The sequence below is a fragment of the Danio rerio genome, chromosome 24 (genome assembly GCF_049306965.1).
Source record: "Danio rerio strain Tuebingen ecotype United States chromosome 24, GRCz12tu, whole genome shotgun sequence".
NCBI classification, from domain to species: Eukaryota; Metazoa; Chordata; class Actinopteri; order Cypriniformes; family Danionidae; genus Danio; species Danio rerio.
Window position 1 is genome coordinate 1,916,331 of NC_133199.1, and position 21,170 is coordinate 1,937,500.

Genomic DNA, 21,170 nt, shown 5'->3' on the forward strand with positions numbered 1-21,170 from the left:
GTGTGTCTGATAATGTATTTTCGTCTGGAGAAAGTCTTATTTGTTTTATGTCGGCAAGAATAAAAGCAGTTAATACATTTTTAAACACCATTTTAAGGTCAAAATTATTAGCCCCTTTAAGCTGATTATTTATGATAGTGTACAGAACAAACCATTGTTACACAATAATTTGCCTAATTACCCTAACCTGCCTAGTTACCCTAATTAACCTAGTTAAGCCTCTAAATGTCCCTTTAAGCTGTATAGAAGTGTCTTAAAAATATCTAGTCAAATATTATTTACTGTCATCACGGCAAAGATAAAATAAATTAGTTATTAGAGATAGGTTTTTAAAACTATTATGCTTAGAAATGTGCTGAAACAATCTTCCCTCCATCAAACAGAAATTGGGGGAAAAAAATAAACAGGGGCGCTAATAATTCAGGGGGGCTAATAATTCTGACTTCAACTGTATATATATATATATATATATAACAGTGCTACGTTGTGGCCAGACTTCCACAACATGATACACAACCTCTTGTACTTTAAGGATGGAAAAAGAAAATAATTATGAGAAGAAATTCTGTGCAAATACCCTTTTCAGATTTCTGGGTTTCTCAGTAGCGGAAGTCGTCATAGTTGGGTAAATTTAGAGTGCAGTGAATGGGAGAGTAAAACAAATATTTTTTTTTTACAATCGTGTTTGCGGATATAAAAGGAAAAAAACTCCTTGATGGTGTTATCAAGACTTTCAGAAATATGAAATAATATATATGAGAGAGATTATTGTCAAATTCACTGCCCTGCCCCCATAGACGCTGCATTACAAACCCCTCGCACAAACGGTCATTTGCCTTTTGTAATTTGATGCAAAATGATATAATACATACATAAATGCACATGAATGTACATACATTTTTTAAACAATGAAAATATTAAAAACTTTCAAGGATTTAAGATTTAAGAACTCGTCATGACAGTTTTGTGAACAAGGTCTATAAACAACACTGCCTTTTACTAATCAAAAATGAAGTTTTGATATATTCACAGAAGGAAATTTGCTAAATGTCTTCATGGAAGATGATCTTTACTCAATATTCTGATGAATTTGTTGCCAATAAAATTAAACAAATAACAATGTATAATTTTGTTTGCAATTTCAGCCTCCTCAAAATGCTATTATGCAAATAAACTACCAACATGAATAAACAAGATTGAGTTATTTTGTTTAAAAACTCAATATGCAATTCTGACAATATGATGAGACAATCTGTATGTACGTACCTCGCTCTTACCAACAGCTCCACTCCTAAACACTGATTAAGATGAAAGCTGAAGTCCTCGCTCTCATACTCCTAATTACTTAATCAAATTCAGCTCGAAACGCAGGCCACGACCTAACATGCTATTATGTCCTAATAATTGTCCACCGCCTTCACTGAACGGGACAAAAGATTGGGGGAGCGGGAATCAAGGGGGCACTAAAAACCGACCCTTTAGTGCTCCTGAAACATGACCTGGAAACACTTGTCGTTTTTATTGTTCATTACTGCACAGCATGCGACGTACTACACTAACTAATCCCATTACGGCTAATCCGCCTCAAAACAACTTATTGTGCAGATAAGAGTGTGGCTAATTTATGCGGGATTCAAATGAGCACCAAATCAGAATAATTAATGGAGGCCCGGGCTTAATTAGCCTGGCATTGGGCAACGTTTACTGCATTCCCAACAAAATGGATGCGCGACCTGTTATTTCAAAGAGCCCAGGGGGGCAGGAGACCAGGAAAGCACCTTTTCATGATAGCAACTCCCCAAAGTATTTTATCTGTACCTGCCTCGTCCCTCCGGTGGAGCTTTGTGAGGAGAAGCCGAGTAAATGTTAATCCTCCATATGGATTTATTTTCAAATTTATCCGATTCCACATTTGCTTCGACCTCTTTGTAGGCTGAACTCGGCGCTGAAATTTTGCAAATCAGTCACAGTCGGGGTGACATTTAACTAGGCAACAAAGCTGTTTACAGGAACACAAAAGCTACCCAGGGCGGCAATGTTTGGTGAGCAGCACTGCCTTGCACTCTAACGTGTTTATTTCAGTTACTAATACAGCAATTACCTACTGTATGATGATTTGGGCAGGTAGTATATATGCATAAGGGCGTCAAACTTCCCCTTATCAGAAATAAACCACAACAAATAGGGAATTGGTGAAAACAGATTTTTAAAATGAATTGCATTCAGAATAAAAACTACTCAAATACAATGTCTGTATGTACATTATGTAAGTTTGCATGTATATATGTGTGTGTTTATGAATGAATGTTTTACTTTCGAGTCCCCAAAGAATCAGAAATTCATTAAATTTGGCATGGACCCTCAGATAGTCTCAATTTACCACATGTACCAATTGTTTTATATATATCACAGGGCAGATGCTAATACAGTCATTTTTGACAATGCCAGAAATCGTATCGAATTAAATCTGTTATAATTGAATTGTTTTGACAACACCGTTTACACAAATATAAAAAGCTACCCAGGGGAGCGTTTCCCAAAACCATCGTTAGCCAACTAAGGTCGCAAGTTCCGTCGTTACAAACATAGTTTGTTGATTTGCCGTTTCCCAAACCCATGACTCCAACGAACATTCGCAAACTGCATCGAAAACTGGAGCACTTGCAACTACACCTCTGGAGCTGTGGTTAGAAACATAGTTCCTGGCTGTGTTCTATTCCCACTTATACCCCCCTATGCCCTATGCATTTATAACATGCTAACATTCAAAGTTGGAATTATTAAAAATAAAAAAGCATTAAGGTCATCTTTCTTAGGTGTAATTTGCTTTCTAACTATTTTTACAGTTCAGTTTAGCGATCTTCATGTTTACAATTGTGCTCCCTTCGCAGTGCACTTTAAAAACATTGATGTCATTTTGAACACAGCCTCATGATGAAAGCTATAGGTGACCTATTATTTAAAAGTGGAATTTATGTTACATCTCTAAAGCTTGTGAAAGCAAAAAGCATACGTTAATTCTTTTATTTATAGTGGGTTATTTATTAAATATCTGTACTGTACATGACATGGGCCTGCTTGGTAGAACTTTCTGGCGTGGTTTGCAGATGTCAAATTGTAAAAGTAGACTTTCCAAAAAAAAAAAATATATATATATATAAGCAATATCCTACTTAATAATAATAATAATGATAATAATAAAAAAATAATAATAATAATAATAATAATTATTATTATTATTATTATTATCGTCGTCATCATCATCATCATCATCATCATCATCATCATCATCATCATCATGCCACTTCATTAGATTTATTTAAAAAAAAAAAAAAACTTTACCAATCCAGAATTGAGCAAATATTAATTTTAACAGGTAGTATGTGAATTAATAACTACATATTCCTCACTAAAACAACTGAAATATGAAAGAACAGATTGTCTGGGTGATGTAGATTTGTGCATTTACTGCATTTTATTTCTGTAATTCCTAAATTTTTCACTTTTACGTTTGCAAAGTGAGAGAAGTTGCTGAAATTTGACATTTAGCCTTGGACGGCCTTGATGTTCATGTGTACCAATTTTTGTCAATTTTGGATTTTGCTTTCACAGGAAACAGGCCAATATATTAACTAGATGGACGATGCCAGAAATTGTAATGAATTAAATCTGTTTTACTTATCCAAATTCTTTTGACAACAGTGTTTACAGGAACACAAAAGCTACCTAGGGCAGCAATGTTAGGAGAATGGCATTTCATTGTACTTTAATATGTTAATTTCAGAAAATATGCCAATCAAACAATTACCTAAGATAAATCTTAATAGGTTTTGATGAATATAACATTTAATTAATAAAACCTAATCCATAAATCCTCTTACAATGACCACAATAGTGAAATATTAAAGGTTGTGTGGTATTATCTTTTTCCCCTAAATTAAGTAAATTTTTCACTTTTAAGTTGGTCGAGTAAGAGAAGTTGATGGTATTTAACATGAAGCCTGAAATGGCCTTGATGTTCACGTGTACCAATTTTTGTGAACTTTAGATTTTGCTTTTACATGATACAGGCCGATATAATCATTAGATGGACGATGCCAGAAATTGTATTGAATTAAATCTGTTTTAACTAATCCAAATTCTTTTGACAACAGTGTTTACAGGAACACAAAAGCTTCCCAGGGCAGCAATGTTTAGAGAATGGAATTTCATTGTACTATAATATGTTACTTTTAGAAAATATGCCAATCAATTACCAGTGATGAATTTTCAGAGGTTTTGATGAATATGACATTTAATTATTTAAACCTAATCCACAAATCCCCTTAAAATGACCACAATAGTGAAATATTAAAGAACAGATTGTGTGAATATAGCTTTTTCCCCTAAATTAGGTTCATTTTTTCACTTTTAAGTTTGTCAAGTATAAGAAGTTGCTGAAACTTAACATGTAGCCTCAGATGGCCTTGATGTTCACATGAACCAATTTTTATGATCTTCAGATTTTGCTTTCACATAAAACAAGCCAATATATTAATTAGATGGACGATGCCAGAACTTTAATTGGATTAAATACTTAATGAAACCAATTAAACTCTTTTAAAAACTGTTTTCAGGAACACAAAACCTAGGCAATGTTTGAAGAGGATCACTGGCTTGCCCTCAAAGACATTTATTTTAAAAAGCAACCAAATTCTGCAATTGTAATAATGAACCTGAGCCTGTAGTCCATTCATCGATCGATAAAACATTCACTTATTAAATATAAACCAAACAACAGTCACCCAAAACCATTCCCTAAATATGGACCACAATAGTGAAATATGAAAGAATAGATTGTGTGGGTATAGCTTTTTCCCCCAAAGTAAGTGAATTGTTCACTTTTAAGAGTGTCAAGTAAGATAAGTTTCTGAATTTTGACATGTAGCTTAGTTGGCCTTGATGTTCATGTGTACCAATTTTTGTCAACTTTAGATTTTGCTTTCACAGAACACAGGCCAATATATTCATTAGATAGATGATGACAGAAATTGCATTGGATTTAGTCTTTAATTAAACCAACTAAAATTCTATTAAAAACCCAAAACCAATATCCTAATATGGATCACGATAGTGAAATGTTAAAGAACAGATCAGGTAATTGTTTTTTTCAGTTTTAGGTTTTTCAAGAATTAGAAGTTGATGACATTTTACATGTAGCTTCAGATATCATTGATGTTCAAGTGAACCAATTTTTATAAACTTTGGATTTTGCTTTCACAGGATACAGGCCAATATATTCATTAGATGGACGATTTATTGGATTCAATCTTTAATTGAACCAAATCAAAAGTATTTAAAAAAACTGTTTTCATTAACACAAAACCTAGGCAATGTTTGAAGAAGATCACTTGCTTGTCCTCAAATGCATTTATCTCAAAAAGTAGGGATGTAACGGTATCAGAATTTCACGGTAGGGTAATACCTCGGTAAGAATGGCAAGGTACGGTATTTATTGAGTAATTTACAGGAAAACAAAACTAATGAAAAGACTCAAAAAAGTGCCAAAAGTACTTATTTACTTTAGCACTGAACATATCAATGACATACAAATTAGCCATCTATCTGTAAGTTTTGAAACAGGAACTTCAATTTTTCAATTTCAATAACAAAAAACTATTAAACTATATAAAAAAAATAAAGTTTCAATTTAGTATTGTTGAAAACTCATCACATTCAACATTTAATCACTCACTCACTCAGATAGAGATGGGTTTTTTAAGGAAAATTATCATATGACTATAATATGGTAAAAGCTGGATCTCTGGGCATGACCCCAGCAACAGAAAAAAACCCTCTCATTTGGGACTGAGGTTTCTGGGACAGAGAGATATGATTTAGCCAAGGTTGACAGCAGTGGGTAACGTTGTGCATTGTCTTTCCACCACCTGAGAGGACATGCCATGAGTGAGATAGAGGTCTCTTTGCGGTACAAGTCAATGTCTGCATTAATCTAACAAGTGTGCTGTGTTCTGCAGTCCCCATGACTGTTTTTAGTCGTATTCCCTGACTTATATTTCACCCCAGTCTGGCAGTGCCTGCATATTGTTTTTTTCTTTGTCACTTTTTCTCCTTATTCGTATCTTTTTAAAAAGAAACCGAAATGCTTCCACACATCTGATTTAAAACCCGCTTTAGGTTCGATCATTTCCAGCTCTTTTTCTTCCCTGCTACTAGCAGCACACTCCATTTCCGCATTACTGGATCTGTAGTGACAACAGACCGCAAAGGATGATGGCCACGCCTGGGCTGATGGGAATTGTAGTTCCCGCTACCTCCCGTTCGCTTCATTCGCCTGAGCGAACTTTTCTCAGAAATATAGTTTTATTGAGTCATGCGCCTACGGTAATATTGAAAAAAAATACTATTGCGGTATGACGGTATTTACAATATTGTTACATCCCTATCAAAAAGCAAACAAATTCTGCAATTATAATGATGAACCTGAGCATGTAGTCTATGCATTGATGAATCAAACATTCCCTTCTTAAAAATAAACCAAACAACAGTCACCCAAAACCAATCTCCAAATATTGACCACAACAGTGAAATATTAATTAACAGACTGTGTAAGTATAGATTTTTTTTGTTGTATTGCCTATAATACGTTAATTTTGCACTTTTAAGTTTTCCAAGTATGAGAAGCTGATCAAATTTGACATGTAGCCTCTCACATCATTGATGTTCACATGTACCAATTTTTGTGAACGTTGTATTTTGCTTTCACAGGACACAGGCCGATATATTCATTAGATGGACGATTTATTGGATTAATTCTTTAATTAAACCAAATCAAAAGTATTTTAAAAGCAGTTTTCATGAATACAAAACCCAGGCAATGTTTGAAGAGGATCACTGGCTTGCCCTCATATGCATTTATCTCAAAAAGCAACCAAATTCTGCAATTGTAATGATGAACCTGAGCTTGTAGTCTACGCATTGATGAATAAAACATTCCCTTATTAAAAATAACCTCCATCAAATCTGCCTGGAGCGACTGATAGTGAGACTGCGGGTCAAGGTAAGGTCTCCCTATTAGCTCCAGTGAGTCCCACATACTCCACAAACACTTGTTAAATACTGTGGTTTGAGCACCTGAGGCCGTTTTCCTACCTGAACATGTCGCCCAGGCCCTTCAGCACTCCCTTCTTGGCTTTGTTCTTGTCTTTCTTGTCCTTTTTCTTATCGTCTTTGGTGCGTTCTCCGTTGATCTCAGTGTTGGAGGGTGGAAGAGTGAGGTCTGTGGCTGTAGAAATGGAGTCGTGGCCTGACCGTGAGCTTTCTTCTGTGTCTTCTTCCACTGAGATGATGGAGAAAGTCAAAGAGATACAGATATAATCAGTTAGACAGGAAGATATGTTGAATTAGATTATTTAAGTCACTGAGAGTGAGTGAGAGAGAGAGAGAGAGAGTGACTGGATTTGTTAACAGATTTCCACAAAAACAGTTCTGGATCAATCATCTAACAACACTTTTGCAACCACATAGCAATGCCCAGTGAAAAAAAAGATTAATTGGATTTACTAATGTTTTTTAAGGTAAGTGGCTGCAAACAATTTATTTGAGCTAAATTTAAACAAACAAACTAAGTTGAACATTAATACATTTCATTTGTTTGTTTAAATTCTGCCCATATAAACTGTTTGCAATATATAATTTTATATATTATTTACAATATATATATATATATATATATATATATATATATATATATATATATGTATATATATATATATATTTTTTTTTTTTTTTTTTTTCAGTGTAATTACTTGCAGGCTAGTTGACAGTTATTTTACAATAACATTTAAAAAAATCACAAAATAAACTAATAATAATAATGGTTTAGTTATGCATTCAGAAATTAATTCAAAATCTAAGCTGTATAACTACAGTTTAAATGATGCTAACTTCAAGCTGAATATGATACTACTACTACTACTACTACTAATAATAATAATAATAATAATAAATATAGTAAATTCTTTGTTTGTATAGAATATAAATACATAAAAGCAACTAAAATAAAGATAAATGAAAAATATTGGTACTACTGCTGAATAAATAAATAAATAAATAAATAAATACATAAATTTAAACATTAAACACGTAAACATTTATATACTACTATAAACAACATAATGGATGAATAATGAAATTAATAAATAAAATGTTTAACTACAGCTAAAATAAAATAAAATAAATAAATAAATAATAAATAAAATGTTTAACTATAGCTAAAATAAAAAAATATATGTAATAATATAAAAAAATTAAAAATAAAATAAAAAATAAATAAAATGTTTAACTACAGCTAAAATAAATAAATAAATAAATAAATAAATAAATAAATAAATAAATAAATAAAATAATTAATTAAAATAAAATAAAATAAAATGTGTGGGTCTCTATAATACTAACTCAACAATACATAATACATACAAATAATAAATATTAAAAATAAATAAATGTTAAATAAATGCAAAAATAAATACAAAAATAGACAAATAAATAAATTAATGCTATTTATATAATAAATTAATACTATTGTGACTACTACTACTGAATAAAAATAAATAAGCAAATGAATACTACTACAGTTTAAACAAATAAACAATTGTATACAATTATCACATCAGAATAGATGAATGAAATGAATACATGATTAAATTAAATTGGTTCTGTACAACACTTACTACCTAAATAATAAATAATAAATATATAAATACAAATAATATTTAATAATAATAATAATAATAATAGTAATTCTATTTAATAATAATAATAATAATAATAATAATAATAATAATAATAATATTTAATAATAATAATAATAATATTTAATAATAATAATAATAATAATAATAATAATAATAATAATAATAATATAGATAAATACATAAAAACCACATCTATTTTTATTTATATCAATTTATATCTAAGCTATGCTACTATATCAATGCAACTAACAGATTTGCTAATTTGCTAAAAGCAACCAAATAATAGTATCAAAGACCTCCTGTATGAATTTGGGCTAATGCAGTGTCTTAGAGCAGAAACCCTCAATGATCTGACTCCTTTAAACATTGACTTAATGAACCCCATTATCTCTGGTCTTCTGAAGGGTCAGATCTTCAGAAATGCAGGACGTCTATTGCAGTTATTCCTCTCTGACCCAATAAAAATAACTCAGAAGTTCAGGAGGTGAAAGTTCATCTTTTGTTCATTTTTGAGGAAAATATTAAAGAAATCTCCAGTCTGTCTAAATTGATGATTAATGTGCATGTTCCTGCTCAAGCCGAGATCTGGTCTAGACATCCTGCAGTTTAATTATAAAGCCTTATGAGATATTTCTGATGTGGAGATCAGCTGTTTACATTGCAAAATACATTATTAAAGGTAAATATATAAATAGACGGACGGACGGACGGAAAAATGCTAGAATAGTTGTCGGTTCATTCTTCTGTGGTGACCCCTTATAAATAAAGGCACTAAGCCGAAGAAAAATGAATGATAATATTAATAATTATGATGATGATGACGATAAGTTATTTATAATTTTGTTTCACAAGATAAATAATGAATCATTTTAAAATAAAGATGCAATCCAGATTTTCTCAAAAACTGCCTTAAAAAGTTTAGTTTCTTAAATCACTGTCAGGTTTTTTTTTCAGCAAAAAATAACATGTAATTACATTTAAATATTATTTTAAAATATTATTTATAAATCAATCTTAATTTAGAATTTAGAATATTTTAGAATATTATATAATGAAATTATACATTGATCATGTATATTATTATTATTATTATTATTATAACTATTATTTTTATTATTATTATTATATTTATTATTATTATTATCATCATTATTATTATTATTGTTATTATATCTATTGTTATTATTAATAAAATAATATAATAATATAATAATAATAATATAATAATAATAATAATAAACATGTATACAATGTATTATTAATATTATTATTACTATTATTATTATTGTTGTTGTTGTTGTTACTAATAAAATTATTTAATTATTATTATTATTATTATAACTATTATTTTTATTATTATTATTATATTTATTATTATTATTATCATCATTATTATTATTGTTATTATTATATCTATTGTTATTATTAATAATATAATATAATAATATAATAATAATAATAATAATAAACATGTATACAATGTATTATTAATATTATTATTACTATTATTATTATTGTTGTTGTTGTTACTAATAAAATTATTTAATTATTATTATTATTATTAATATTAATATTATTATTGTATTTATAATTATTTGTTTATAATTTGTTTAATATTATCATCATCCTCATCATCATTATTATTATTATTATTATTATTATTATTATTGTAGTTGTTGTTACTAATGTAATTATTTACATTTACATTTTACATTTAGCAGACGCTTTTATCCAAAGCGAATTACAAAATGATTATTGAATTATTATTATTATTATTATTATTAATATTATTATTGTATTTATAATTATTTGTTTATAATTAGTTTATTGTTATTATCATCATCATCATCATCATCATCATTATTCTTCTTCTTCTTCTTCTTATTATTATTATTATAAGCATCATCGTGACCATCATCATGATCATCATCTCATGTTTATTATTATTATTAACAATGCATTTCATTAATGATGCACATCCTTATTGTGAGTGCACTGTAAAAATGATTTACTAAGAAAGTGAGCAAACCTGTAAATGAACTACAAAATGTGCATAATTATAAAAATTAAGTTAAATCAACTTTATAGTTCCTAGTTACAATGGGTTCACTCACTTCTTTTGAAGTAAAGCCAACTTAACTTAAAGTCACTTTTAGGCAACAGGTTTACTCATCGCTTTGAACAGTGTAGCGTGAATTGTGCATTATAATAAAATGTGACCAATAATTATTTTGTAAACGTAATTTGACGTGGACACCAACATGGGTGTAAAATAACCACTTTTTACAGTAGTAAATGGAGTGCAGTTGTGCAGAAGCGAGCATTTTATCTCTGAAGATTCGTTTGCTATGCTAATTGATTTTTCTCCACCTTTCTTGGTGATCTTCAGCATATCAGTATAATGATACGGGAGCGCAGCTGGCTGATATCGCTCATTTCCATTCGCTCTGATTACAGCCACTGTCTCCATTCCTGATGCGCTGGACGTGATTAATTTCTCTCTAATTGTAAGTTTAGAAACGCTCTGAAAGGAGGACAAAAAATGAAGGGACACTAAAAGCAAAGTGCTTCTGAATGGAGCCACGATTCGGCAGAGATGCGGAGCTGGAGACTCATGCCTGTGTTAGGGCTGTTCAATTAAATAACTTAATTTCCTTCAGCTTAGTCCCCTATTTATCAGGGGTCACCACAGCGGATTGAACCACCAACTATTCCAGCATATGTTTTACGCAGCGGATGGCTTTCCAGCCGCAACCCTGTACTGGGAAACACCCATACATGCACGCACTCATACACTATGGCCAATTTAGTTCATCAGTTCCCCTATTGTGCATGTGTTTGGACTGTGAGGGAAACCGGAGCACCCGGAGGAAACCCACACCAACACAGGGAGAACATGCAAACAGAAATGCCAACTGGGACTCAGCGACCTTCTTGCTGTGAGGTGACAGTGCTAACCACTGAGCCACCGTGCCACCCACAATTATTTCGTTATTGGATGTGGACACCAAAATAAGAGTATAAATAAATAATCACTTATTACAGTAGTAGCCGACTGCAACAAGCCTCAACACAAAGTGATCACCTGCATTTTAAAGCTAAACAGCATTTTGAAATTAGACGACGGCTCATTTCTACAGCTCCAGTTCTCATTTCAAACATATAGGGCTCTATCATACACTTGGCGCAATGTGGAGCAAGGCTGACGCAATTGTTGTATGCAGGTTTTAGCTTGGAGCAAGAGTCGTTTTGACGTTTTGCACCACGCTGTTTAAATAGCAAATGCATTTGACCTCATATGTGGTTTAAAAAAGGAAGTGTTGAGGCGCATTGCTGGCGCGTTGCTATCTTGAAGAACTTAAATAGTCTGTTTAATAGACCAGATCAAAGCAGGTCTATAGTCCAGCACAGAGTGCGTTAGTTGTGCGCATCGCTTTGCTTAATACACACAGGATGTACAGCAATACTGAAATATCTTTACATATGAAAAAGAATTAAATAATTAAAATAGTACAAAAATTATTATTTTCTAGCCTACATTAATACAAACACCACTGCCTTCATGCCTTCTTCATCTCGGAGGGCTTTTTCAGTTTATTCATGACAATTTGCTTTTGTATAATGTTATTATTATTTATTACAGTGGTTCTCAAACTGTGGTACGTGTACCACTAGTGGTACGCAGGGGAATGAAATATGTACATGCTACACACATTTAAAAATTTGTCAAAAATGATGTATATAATATGCCATATATGACATAAAGCCTATATTTCTGAGGTGATATGCCACTTTTTTTTAACTGTGCAGAATTGTAGCTGCTTTACTGGGTCGACTATGCTATTGTATTTCAATACTGCTCATTTTGGTGGTACTTGGAGAGACAATTTTTTCTGAGGTGATACTTGATAAAAAAAGTTTGAGAGCCACTGATTTATTATATGCATAATTATATTTGTTTTATTAAAAACAAGCTTAGATTTGTCCACCTGTCAGGTTTTAGACCAGCATGTGTATTAGGATATAACTCAGTTTTCTGACCACATCTCGTTATTGTTGTTCATTTATTCGTTTGCTGGAAATTAAAACTGAGTTTAGAAATAGTTTTACAACAAAACTTTGCGCTTAATAAACAAAGTTAATTCTGTATAGGCTAACTCAGGGGTGACCAACCCTGTTCCTGGAGAGCTACCTTCCTGCACATTTCAGTTGCAACCCTGATCAAATACACCTGTTTGTAATCATCAAGTGCTGCTTTAGGTACTATTAATTGGTTCAGGTGTGTTTGATCAGGGTTGGGACTGAATTCTGCAGGAAGGTAGCTCTCCAGGAACAGGGTTGGTGACCCTTGGGCTAATTGATGTCTTTGTGTACAACATGTTTCCCTATCCACGAGAGTAAAAGGGAAAGTAAAGAATGAGGAGGCTCATCTCTCATTCTCGCGCTGCAGATGCTCTGTTGAACTGTTTCCTCATAGTGAAGCGTTCAGTTTTTCCACTTACAAAGTCGTCATGTAAATAGCAAATGCGCTTGTGGCGTGATGCAGCTGGCTCTTAAAGCGAATGGTAGATGAGACTCTGATTGGTTTATTCTCAAAACACACCTTTAACTCATTAAGAGAATAAGCATAACCCTGTTAGGCCATGTGCCACGGCGCAAAGTGGAATTTTTCCATCCTTAAAATAGCAGAAGTGGATTCTGACACGGCCTGAATGCTTTTGCACCCTGCGCTCTGCACTTTGCGCATGGATCGTCAAACTAGAGCCCATAACCTGTATGAAAGTGCTTTCAAAACTTTCGCTCTGGTCTTCAGAAACACAAAACCCGAGCAGAAAACAATAGAGACGCATGTGAATTGTGTTATTTACAGACATCGGTGTGCTGGAGATGAATCCACCAGGCTGTAAAGTGGCAGTGAACGCCGCGGCTCCTTCACAGATCAATGGCGTTTTCATTAAAGCGTTTATCACAGTAAGTTAGGGTTCTGCTAATTGTTGACTGCAATGTAAAAAGGAACGAATTAGGGTAATTAACGGCAAATTTGAGCGACACAGGACTGAGTGGTAAATGTTTTGACGCGGCAATCAAAAGGCGTCATTAGTCGTCTCCTTTTGACGAGGCGCGGTATTCATTTCTCCTTCAGAATCGCTTTTAATGGAGTCTTGAAATTGGCACTCGTGCAAAAAAAAAAAAAAAAAAAAAAGACGAGGAAAGAAAGTCTGATATTTAAAACACATAAAACACAAGCAAATGCAGACCGAGTCATTTTCCCGGCTGGATATCTCGCGGTGACACATTTTTCCTGGGGCGATGCCGAATTCACATTTTATGTAAATAAAAGTGGCTGTGTGGAAAGAAAAAGCCCGCTCTTATCTGTCAACTTTTGACTATTAACCTGGGTGACGGGCACAGGCAGGTTCCTCTTATCTAAATTGAAAAACAGAGTTATTTGAATATCGGAAGGAGGGAAATGCAATATGTTTCCGCCGTGAATCTCACGCATGTGCCCTCTATTGCTCCGGGAAAGAGATAAGACAGTATTTAAGCCCAATGTGGACACAGCTTACAAGAACAAAGTGATTGAGGCCAATAATTTCACTCTTTTGGAAAAAAATCTGCGGGCTTTTAATGGAATCTTTTAATGGAGAACAAAGGGATAGTGTCTGTGTGTGTGTGTGTGTGTGTGTGTGTTTTCCTTATTTTTCCTCCTGGCAGGTGTTATTAACGTGTCAGACAGACCAGACGGCACATTTACTGTGTGTTTCACGTCAAAATAAATGTGCAAAAATAATGTGACATACATGCAAAGCACATTGAATGGAAATAACGTCAAAATAAAAGTGCAAAAATAATGTAATATACATACTGAATGCGAATAATGTCAAAATAAAAGTGCAAAAATCATGTGATATACATATTGAATGCAAATAGCACCAAATTAAAAGTGCAAAATTAATGTAATATGCATATTGAAAGCAAATACCGTCAAAATAAAAGTACAAAATAATGTTATAATCATATTGAATGCAAATAACGTCAAAATAAGAGTGCAAAATAAATATGATATACATATTGAAGACAAAAAACGCTAAAATAAGTGTAAAATAATGTAATATGCATATTCAATGCAAATAGCACCAAATTAAAAGTGCAAAATTAATGTAATATGCATATTAAATGTGCATAACGTCAAATTAAAAGTGCAAAAATAATGTAATATGCATATTGAATGAACATAACGTCAAAATAAGTGTAAAATTATGTGATAAACTTGCAAAGCATTTTAAATGCAAAATTATCAAAATAAAAGTGCAAAAAAATGTAATATACATATTAAAGGCAAATAACGACAAAATAAAAGTGCAAAAATAATGTAACATAGAAATTAAAGACGAAAAAGCGCCAAAAAAAAAGTGTAAAATACTGAAATATGCATATTGAATGCAAAAAACGTCAAAATAAAAATGTAAAATACTGTAAAATGCAAATTGAATTCAAATAGCGACAAAATAAAAGTGCAAAAATAATGTGAAATTATCAGTCATTATTTGGCTGCTTAAAAAGTCCCTTTTTGTCCTTGATCCTGTGTTATATTCATAGATCAATTTAACTCCCAAAGCATGCACAAATTATTTGATTAATAGTAATAATGATAATAATGATGATGATTATGATGATGATGATTATTATTATAATTATTATTATTATTTTATTATTATTATAATAGCAGTACTTGTTGAAAAATACCTTCAGTGCAGGAAATTGTGCAATGAAACATTCTAAAATTGCTTAATAAATCATAAAAATATAAAATATGAAAAAAATGACCAACTGCTGCTTCAAGAAATTAATAAACCATAAAAACAAACCCTGTAGCAAATCACTGAGTCTGTGAGCATTTAGAAAAATTCAAGCTTTTCAAGCATCAAACAATCGCATAAATATAATAATGTTTTCTGCCTAATTATTAGCTTTTTAATCATCTGATCATTCTCGTCTTAAATACTGTATAAAGTAACTAATTGCTTTTTTACAATGTAGCATGACTTGTATGTTAAAATAAAGTCTGACCTACAATCATTTTGTAAATGTATTTTGATGTGGACACCAAAATGGGCCGCGTCTCGTCTTTGACCCACATCCCTTTAAATATCCAGCTCCCATTAGGGAAAAGGTCCGGTCTGGAAATTCATTTGGTCATGGGTGAAATGAACAGTGGAGGCTCTGCTCAGGCTTATTGGCTGTTTATTTCCTCTGGAGTGTTTTAGGGAAGGCCTGACCTACTTTCAGCAGTGGAAGGATCTCTTTAAGACTAGACCCGCTGCCTTGTTTCCCTACTGAGTGCTGTCTAGAAAGTCATCTTCAATTGGAGGGTGACTGGTAATGTCCAGAGGCCAGTCGTTATAAGAGACCACTGATTAAATTGGCATTGATCTGTGGTTGCTAAGAGTTTTGGGTTGTTGCCAGGGTGTTGTGATGGAGTTGCTGGATTTTCTATTTTCATTTCTATTTTTTACATGGTTGCTAAGGTGTTTGGATTGTTGTTAGGGTGTTAATGTTGTTGTCAGGGTATTGTTTTGTGTATTGAGTTGTGATGTGGTTGCTAATGTGTTGCTATGAGGTAGTCAGAGTACTGTAATTGAGTCTTAGGTTGTTGTCAGAGTGTTGTCATGTAGTTGCTATCTTTACATGGTTGCTAAGGTGTTTGGGTTGTTGCTAGGGTGTTAATGTGGTTGTCAAGATATTGTTTTATGTACTGGGTTGTGATTTGGTTGCTTATGTGTTGCTATGTTGTTGTTAAAGTGTTGTAATTGAGTTTTGGGTTGTTGTTGGTGTGTTGTCATGTAGTTGCTAAATTTACATGGTTGCTAAGGTGTTTGGGTTGTTGCTAGGGTGTTAATGTGGTTGTCAGGGTATTGTTTTCAAGTCGCTAAGGCGTTTTTGATGCTTGTTGTAGAAGTGCTACAGCATGTGGTTGCTAATGTATAGCAATGCAGTTACTGTGATGTTCTTGGTGGTTGTCAGGGAATTGCTATGTGGTTGCTAAGTTGTTTCTAGGTTGTAGCCAGGGTTTTGTGTGGCTAAAGTGTTCTTGGAACTTGCCAAGACAGATCTATGCAGTTGCAAAGATGTAGCAATGCAGTTACTTCAGCATTTTTGATGGTTGCCATGGAGTTGCTATACAGTTGCTAGGGTGTTGTTATGTGGTTGCTAGATGTTGCTATTTTTACATGGTTGCTAAGGTGTTTGGATTGTTGCTAGGATGTTAATGTGGCTGGTATTGTTTTTAAGTCGCTAAGGTATTTTTGGTGCTACATGGTTCTAAAGGTGTTTGGGTTGTTGCTAGGGTGCTAAGGTGTTTAATGTGGTTGCCAGAGTAATTTTTTGTTGCTAAGGTGTCTTGGTGCTTGCTAGGGCAGTGCTATGTGGTTTCTAAGGTGTATTGTTACGGAGTATAATGTTCTTGGTTGCTGTGAGGAAGTTGCTATGGGGTTTCTAAGGTGTTAAAGGTAATTGCTAAGGTGTTGTGATTTCTAATGTGTTGCTATGTGGTTGCCAGGGTGTTGTAACTGAGTAGTGTGTTGTTTCCAGGGTGTTCAGACGCAGTTGCTAAAGTTGCTATTTTACATGGTTGCTAAGGTGTTTGGGTTGTTGCTAGGATGTCAAAGTGTTCAATAAAGTTTCCAGGGTATAGTTTTTAAGTTGCCAAATTGTTCTTGGTGCTTGGTTCTAGGCCATAGAGGTGCTATGTGTTTGCTAAGGTGTAGCAATGCAGTTATGATGGTGTTCTTGGTGGCTGTCAGGGAGTTTTATGCAGTTGCTAAGGTGTTCAAGGTAATTGCTAGGGTGTGTTCCCTAAGTTTTTCTGAGTGATTACCAGAGAGTTGTAATATAGTTCCTAATGTGTTGCTATGTGGTTGCTAGGGTGTTGTAATTTGGTATTCTGAGTAGTTCATTAGGGGTTGCTTTTGATGGTTGCTAGGGTAGGGTCACCGAATTTTCTGGGTTGTTGCAATGACATCGCAATGTAGTTACTAAGGTGTTCTGGGTGGTTGCCAGGATGTTCTTATGATGTTCCAAGACCAGACCAGCTGCCTTGTTTCCTACTGAGTGCTGTCTAAAAAGTCATCTTTGATTGGAGGGGGACTGGTAATATCCAGGGGCCAGTGGTTATGCGAGACCACTGATGAAATTGGCATTGATATTGTGTCAGATCGCCTTTACTGTGCCTCTGCAATTATGGTAATAGCTGTGATTACATGAGCTGCCACTTTCAATATAAAGAGAAAACAGAAAGTAGTAGATGATGCAGCGGCTGGACTGAGCAAAACACACCGTCAGACTTGAATACCGGAGTGGAATTTGTCCATAAAGACTTGCCAATGCTAATGTTGGTTGACCAATTGCCAGGGCATTGTTACACACACAAAAATATGACTCTTTGATGTGGTAAAATATAATAAATGTACAGTCATAGGTGGCTAGGGTATTTTTTTCAGACAGGTATGAGTTACAAATGTGTTGTATTATTTTGCTTTGCTTATTAATTGTATTTATTATTATTATTTTACATAATATAAAGTCTAAAGTATGTTTACATGGTTGTTAGGCTGTTTTGGAATGCAATAGTGTTGCTATGTGATCGCTAAGGTCTTGCTATGCAGATGATAAAGTGCTCTTGCTGGCTGTAAGGGATATGTTTGTTACAGGGTTCAAGGTGGTTGCCAGGGTAATATTTTTTAGTCACTAAGCTGTTCAGGTGGTTGCTAGGGTAGTGCTATTTGGTTGCTCAGGTGTTGCTATGCAGTTGCTAAGGTGTTCTTGCTGGTTGTCAAGAAGATGCTATGTGGTTGTTAAGGTGTTCAAGGTGATTGTCAGGGTAATCTTTTTTAGTCACTAAGCTAATCTGGGTAGTTGCTAGGGCAGTGCTTTGTGGTCACTAAAACGTTGCTATGCAGTTGCTAAGGTGTTCTTGTTGGTTGTAAGGGAAATGCTATGTGATTGTTAAGGTGTTCAAGGTGGTTGCCAATGTAATATTTTATAGTCACTAAGCTGTTCAGGGTGGTTGCTGGGGTAGTGCATTTTGGTTGTTAAGGTAAAGCTATGGACTTCTTTCTGATTGAGTTGATGTTGTTCAGGTTTATAGCATGGTTGTTAGGGTACTGTTTTTAGTTGCCAAGGTGCTTTGGGGGTTGTTAGGACAGTGCTTTGTCGTTGCTAAACAGCTTTGAGTTGTTGCCAGGGTGATGTGTTGCAGTTGATGGAGTTGCTATTTTTACATGGTTGCTAAGGTGTTTGGGTTGTTGCTAGGGTGTTAGGGTGTTCAACAAGGTTGCCAAGATATTGCTTTTTAGTTGCTAAGGTGTTCTTAGTGCTTGCTAGTGCAGTGCTATGCTGTTGCTAGGGTGTTCTGGATGGGTGCTGAAATATGTTTAGATGGTTGCCGGGTGTTTAAAGTGGTTGCTAATGTGTTGCTATGTGGTTGTTAGGTCACATTCATGTGGGGGCTGAAGTGTTCTTGGTTGTTGCAGGTGTATTTCTATATGGTTGCTAGGGTCAGTATGGTTGTGTGGCTTTCAGTGCTGACACTTACATGTCTCCATGCCCTCGTCGTCTTCATCAGGACTGAGCGCCGGCACACTCGGCTTGTCATATGATTTGTCGATGGCGGCTCTGAAGCTCTCATTGCAGGCTCTTCCCCTGATGATGCGGGGCCGAGGCCTGTGGAACGGGACGTCCCCATTGACCCCATTGAGCGTCACCTCCGCCACAGCCGTCTGGAGGCTCTCCAAAGAGCTGGACTTCTTCAAGCCCAGCGCCGGGCCCACATCTCTGCTGGAGTTGCCTGAGGGTGGAGAGAGAGAGAGAGAGAGAGAGAGAGAGAGCATGTCAGAATGAGTCAAACACACACAATCACACACACACACACACACACACACACACACACACACACACACGCTTCCCTTAATACAGAGTTGAAGTCGAAATTATTAACACGTGTGTGTGTGTGTGTGTGTGTGTGTATGTGTATGTGCGTGTGATTATGTGTTTTTGTGTGATCATGAGAGTGTGTGTGTACTTATGTGTGTTTGTGTGTATGTGTAATTGTTTGTTTGTTTAATCGTGTGTTTTATTGTGTGTGTGTGTTGTGTGATCATGAGATTGTGTGTGTGTATGTATGTGATTATGTGTGTACATGTCATTGTGTGTTTGTTTAATTATGTGTGTGTGTTTTGTGTGATCATGAGATTTTGTGTATGTATGTAATTATGTGTGTGTGTGATTGTGTTTTTGTTTAATTTTGTGTGTGTGTGATTGTGTGTGTGTGTGTGTGTGATTGTGTGTGTGTTGTGTTATCATGAGATTGTGTGTGTCTAGGTATGTGATTATGTGTGTATGGGTCATTGTGTGTTTGTTTAATTATGTGTGTGTGTGTGTGTTTGTGTGTGTGTGTGTGTATGTATGTGATTATGTGTGTATGTGTCATTGCGTGTGTGTAAATGTGTATATATGTGCAATTATGTGTGTGTTTGATTGTGTGAGTATGTCTAAGTGTGTGGTGTGTTTGTGTGTGTGTGTGTGTGTGAGCGAGTAACTCCTCTAGTTTAAGGCACTGATGGATGGCCCAAATATGAGGCTCATTATCTTCTCTGTGTGGTCTTGGAGGAGGAGGAGGAGGAGGAGGAGCGGATGTGGAGAACAAGAGCGAGGAAGAGTGAAAACACTGAACACGCCAGACTCAGATCCAGCAGAAACTCCCTCAATTAATGACCTTTTCATGCTTTTAATCCACTTGTTGGTGGTTAAGAGTCTCAGGCGGGACAACATTAATCCTGCAGACCTCAGTCAGAGCGATGGGTTAGTCTGCCTCGCTCAGGGATTTACATGCGTATGAGTTGAAAATGAACACTGAATGTCTGTACAAAGTCACTTTGGGGAGAAATAAAAAGTCTTTTCCTTATTATTCAACGTGACCTAACATGATTTAAATGACCTATATTGTTATGTGCAGTGCGTCTCTACATGGAGTATTGAATAATGCCATATATCTTTATTTACACAACAGCTCTTTCTGGCTTTTGAATCTGATTGATTTGAGATATTACAGCACTATCAGCACTCGTACAGCCTCTTCACCCTTGTGTATTACTCCGCCTACACTAGGACTTAAGAGGGACTAAACAACCAGTGCTTAATTTGTGAATTGCAAGGTGCAGGAACAGATTGAGTGAACGATCCGGCATGTTACCCAAAGATGTAGAGGTGGGAAAGCGGATAAAAAGTCAAGAGGGTTTCGGAGTCGCGGAAGAAAGTGAAAGTGAACAGCGAACGAGCGAGGAGGGCGGTTGAGGAGGGGTGATAGGTAAAATGAGAAGCCGGATCAGATTTCAGTTCTGTCTCAAATTAAGCCCT

The 21,170-nt window shown here is 34.5% G+C and overlaps 1 protein-coding gene across 4 annotated transcripts in view; it reads right to left on the minus strand.

The window, feature by feature from the left end:
• pard3aa (par-3 family cell polarity regulator alpha, a) overlaps positions 1-21,170 on the minus strand; it is a 652,414-nt gene that overhangs the window by 204,337 nt on the left and 426,907 nt on the right. For all 4 annotated transcript variants that reach the window (XM_073941362.1, XM_073941361.1, XM_073941360.1 and 1 more), the window contains 2 exons: positions 19,351-19,602; positions 7,153-7,339 (listed from right to left, as the gene is read on the minus strand). In XM_073941362.1, the coding sequence (XP_073797463.1) occupies positions 7,153-7,339; positions 19,351-19,602 (439 nt within the window). The remainder of the gene's footprint in view (positions 1-7,152; positions 7,340-19,350; positions 19,603-21,170) is intronic.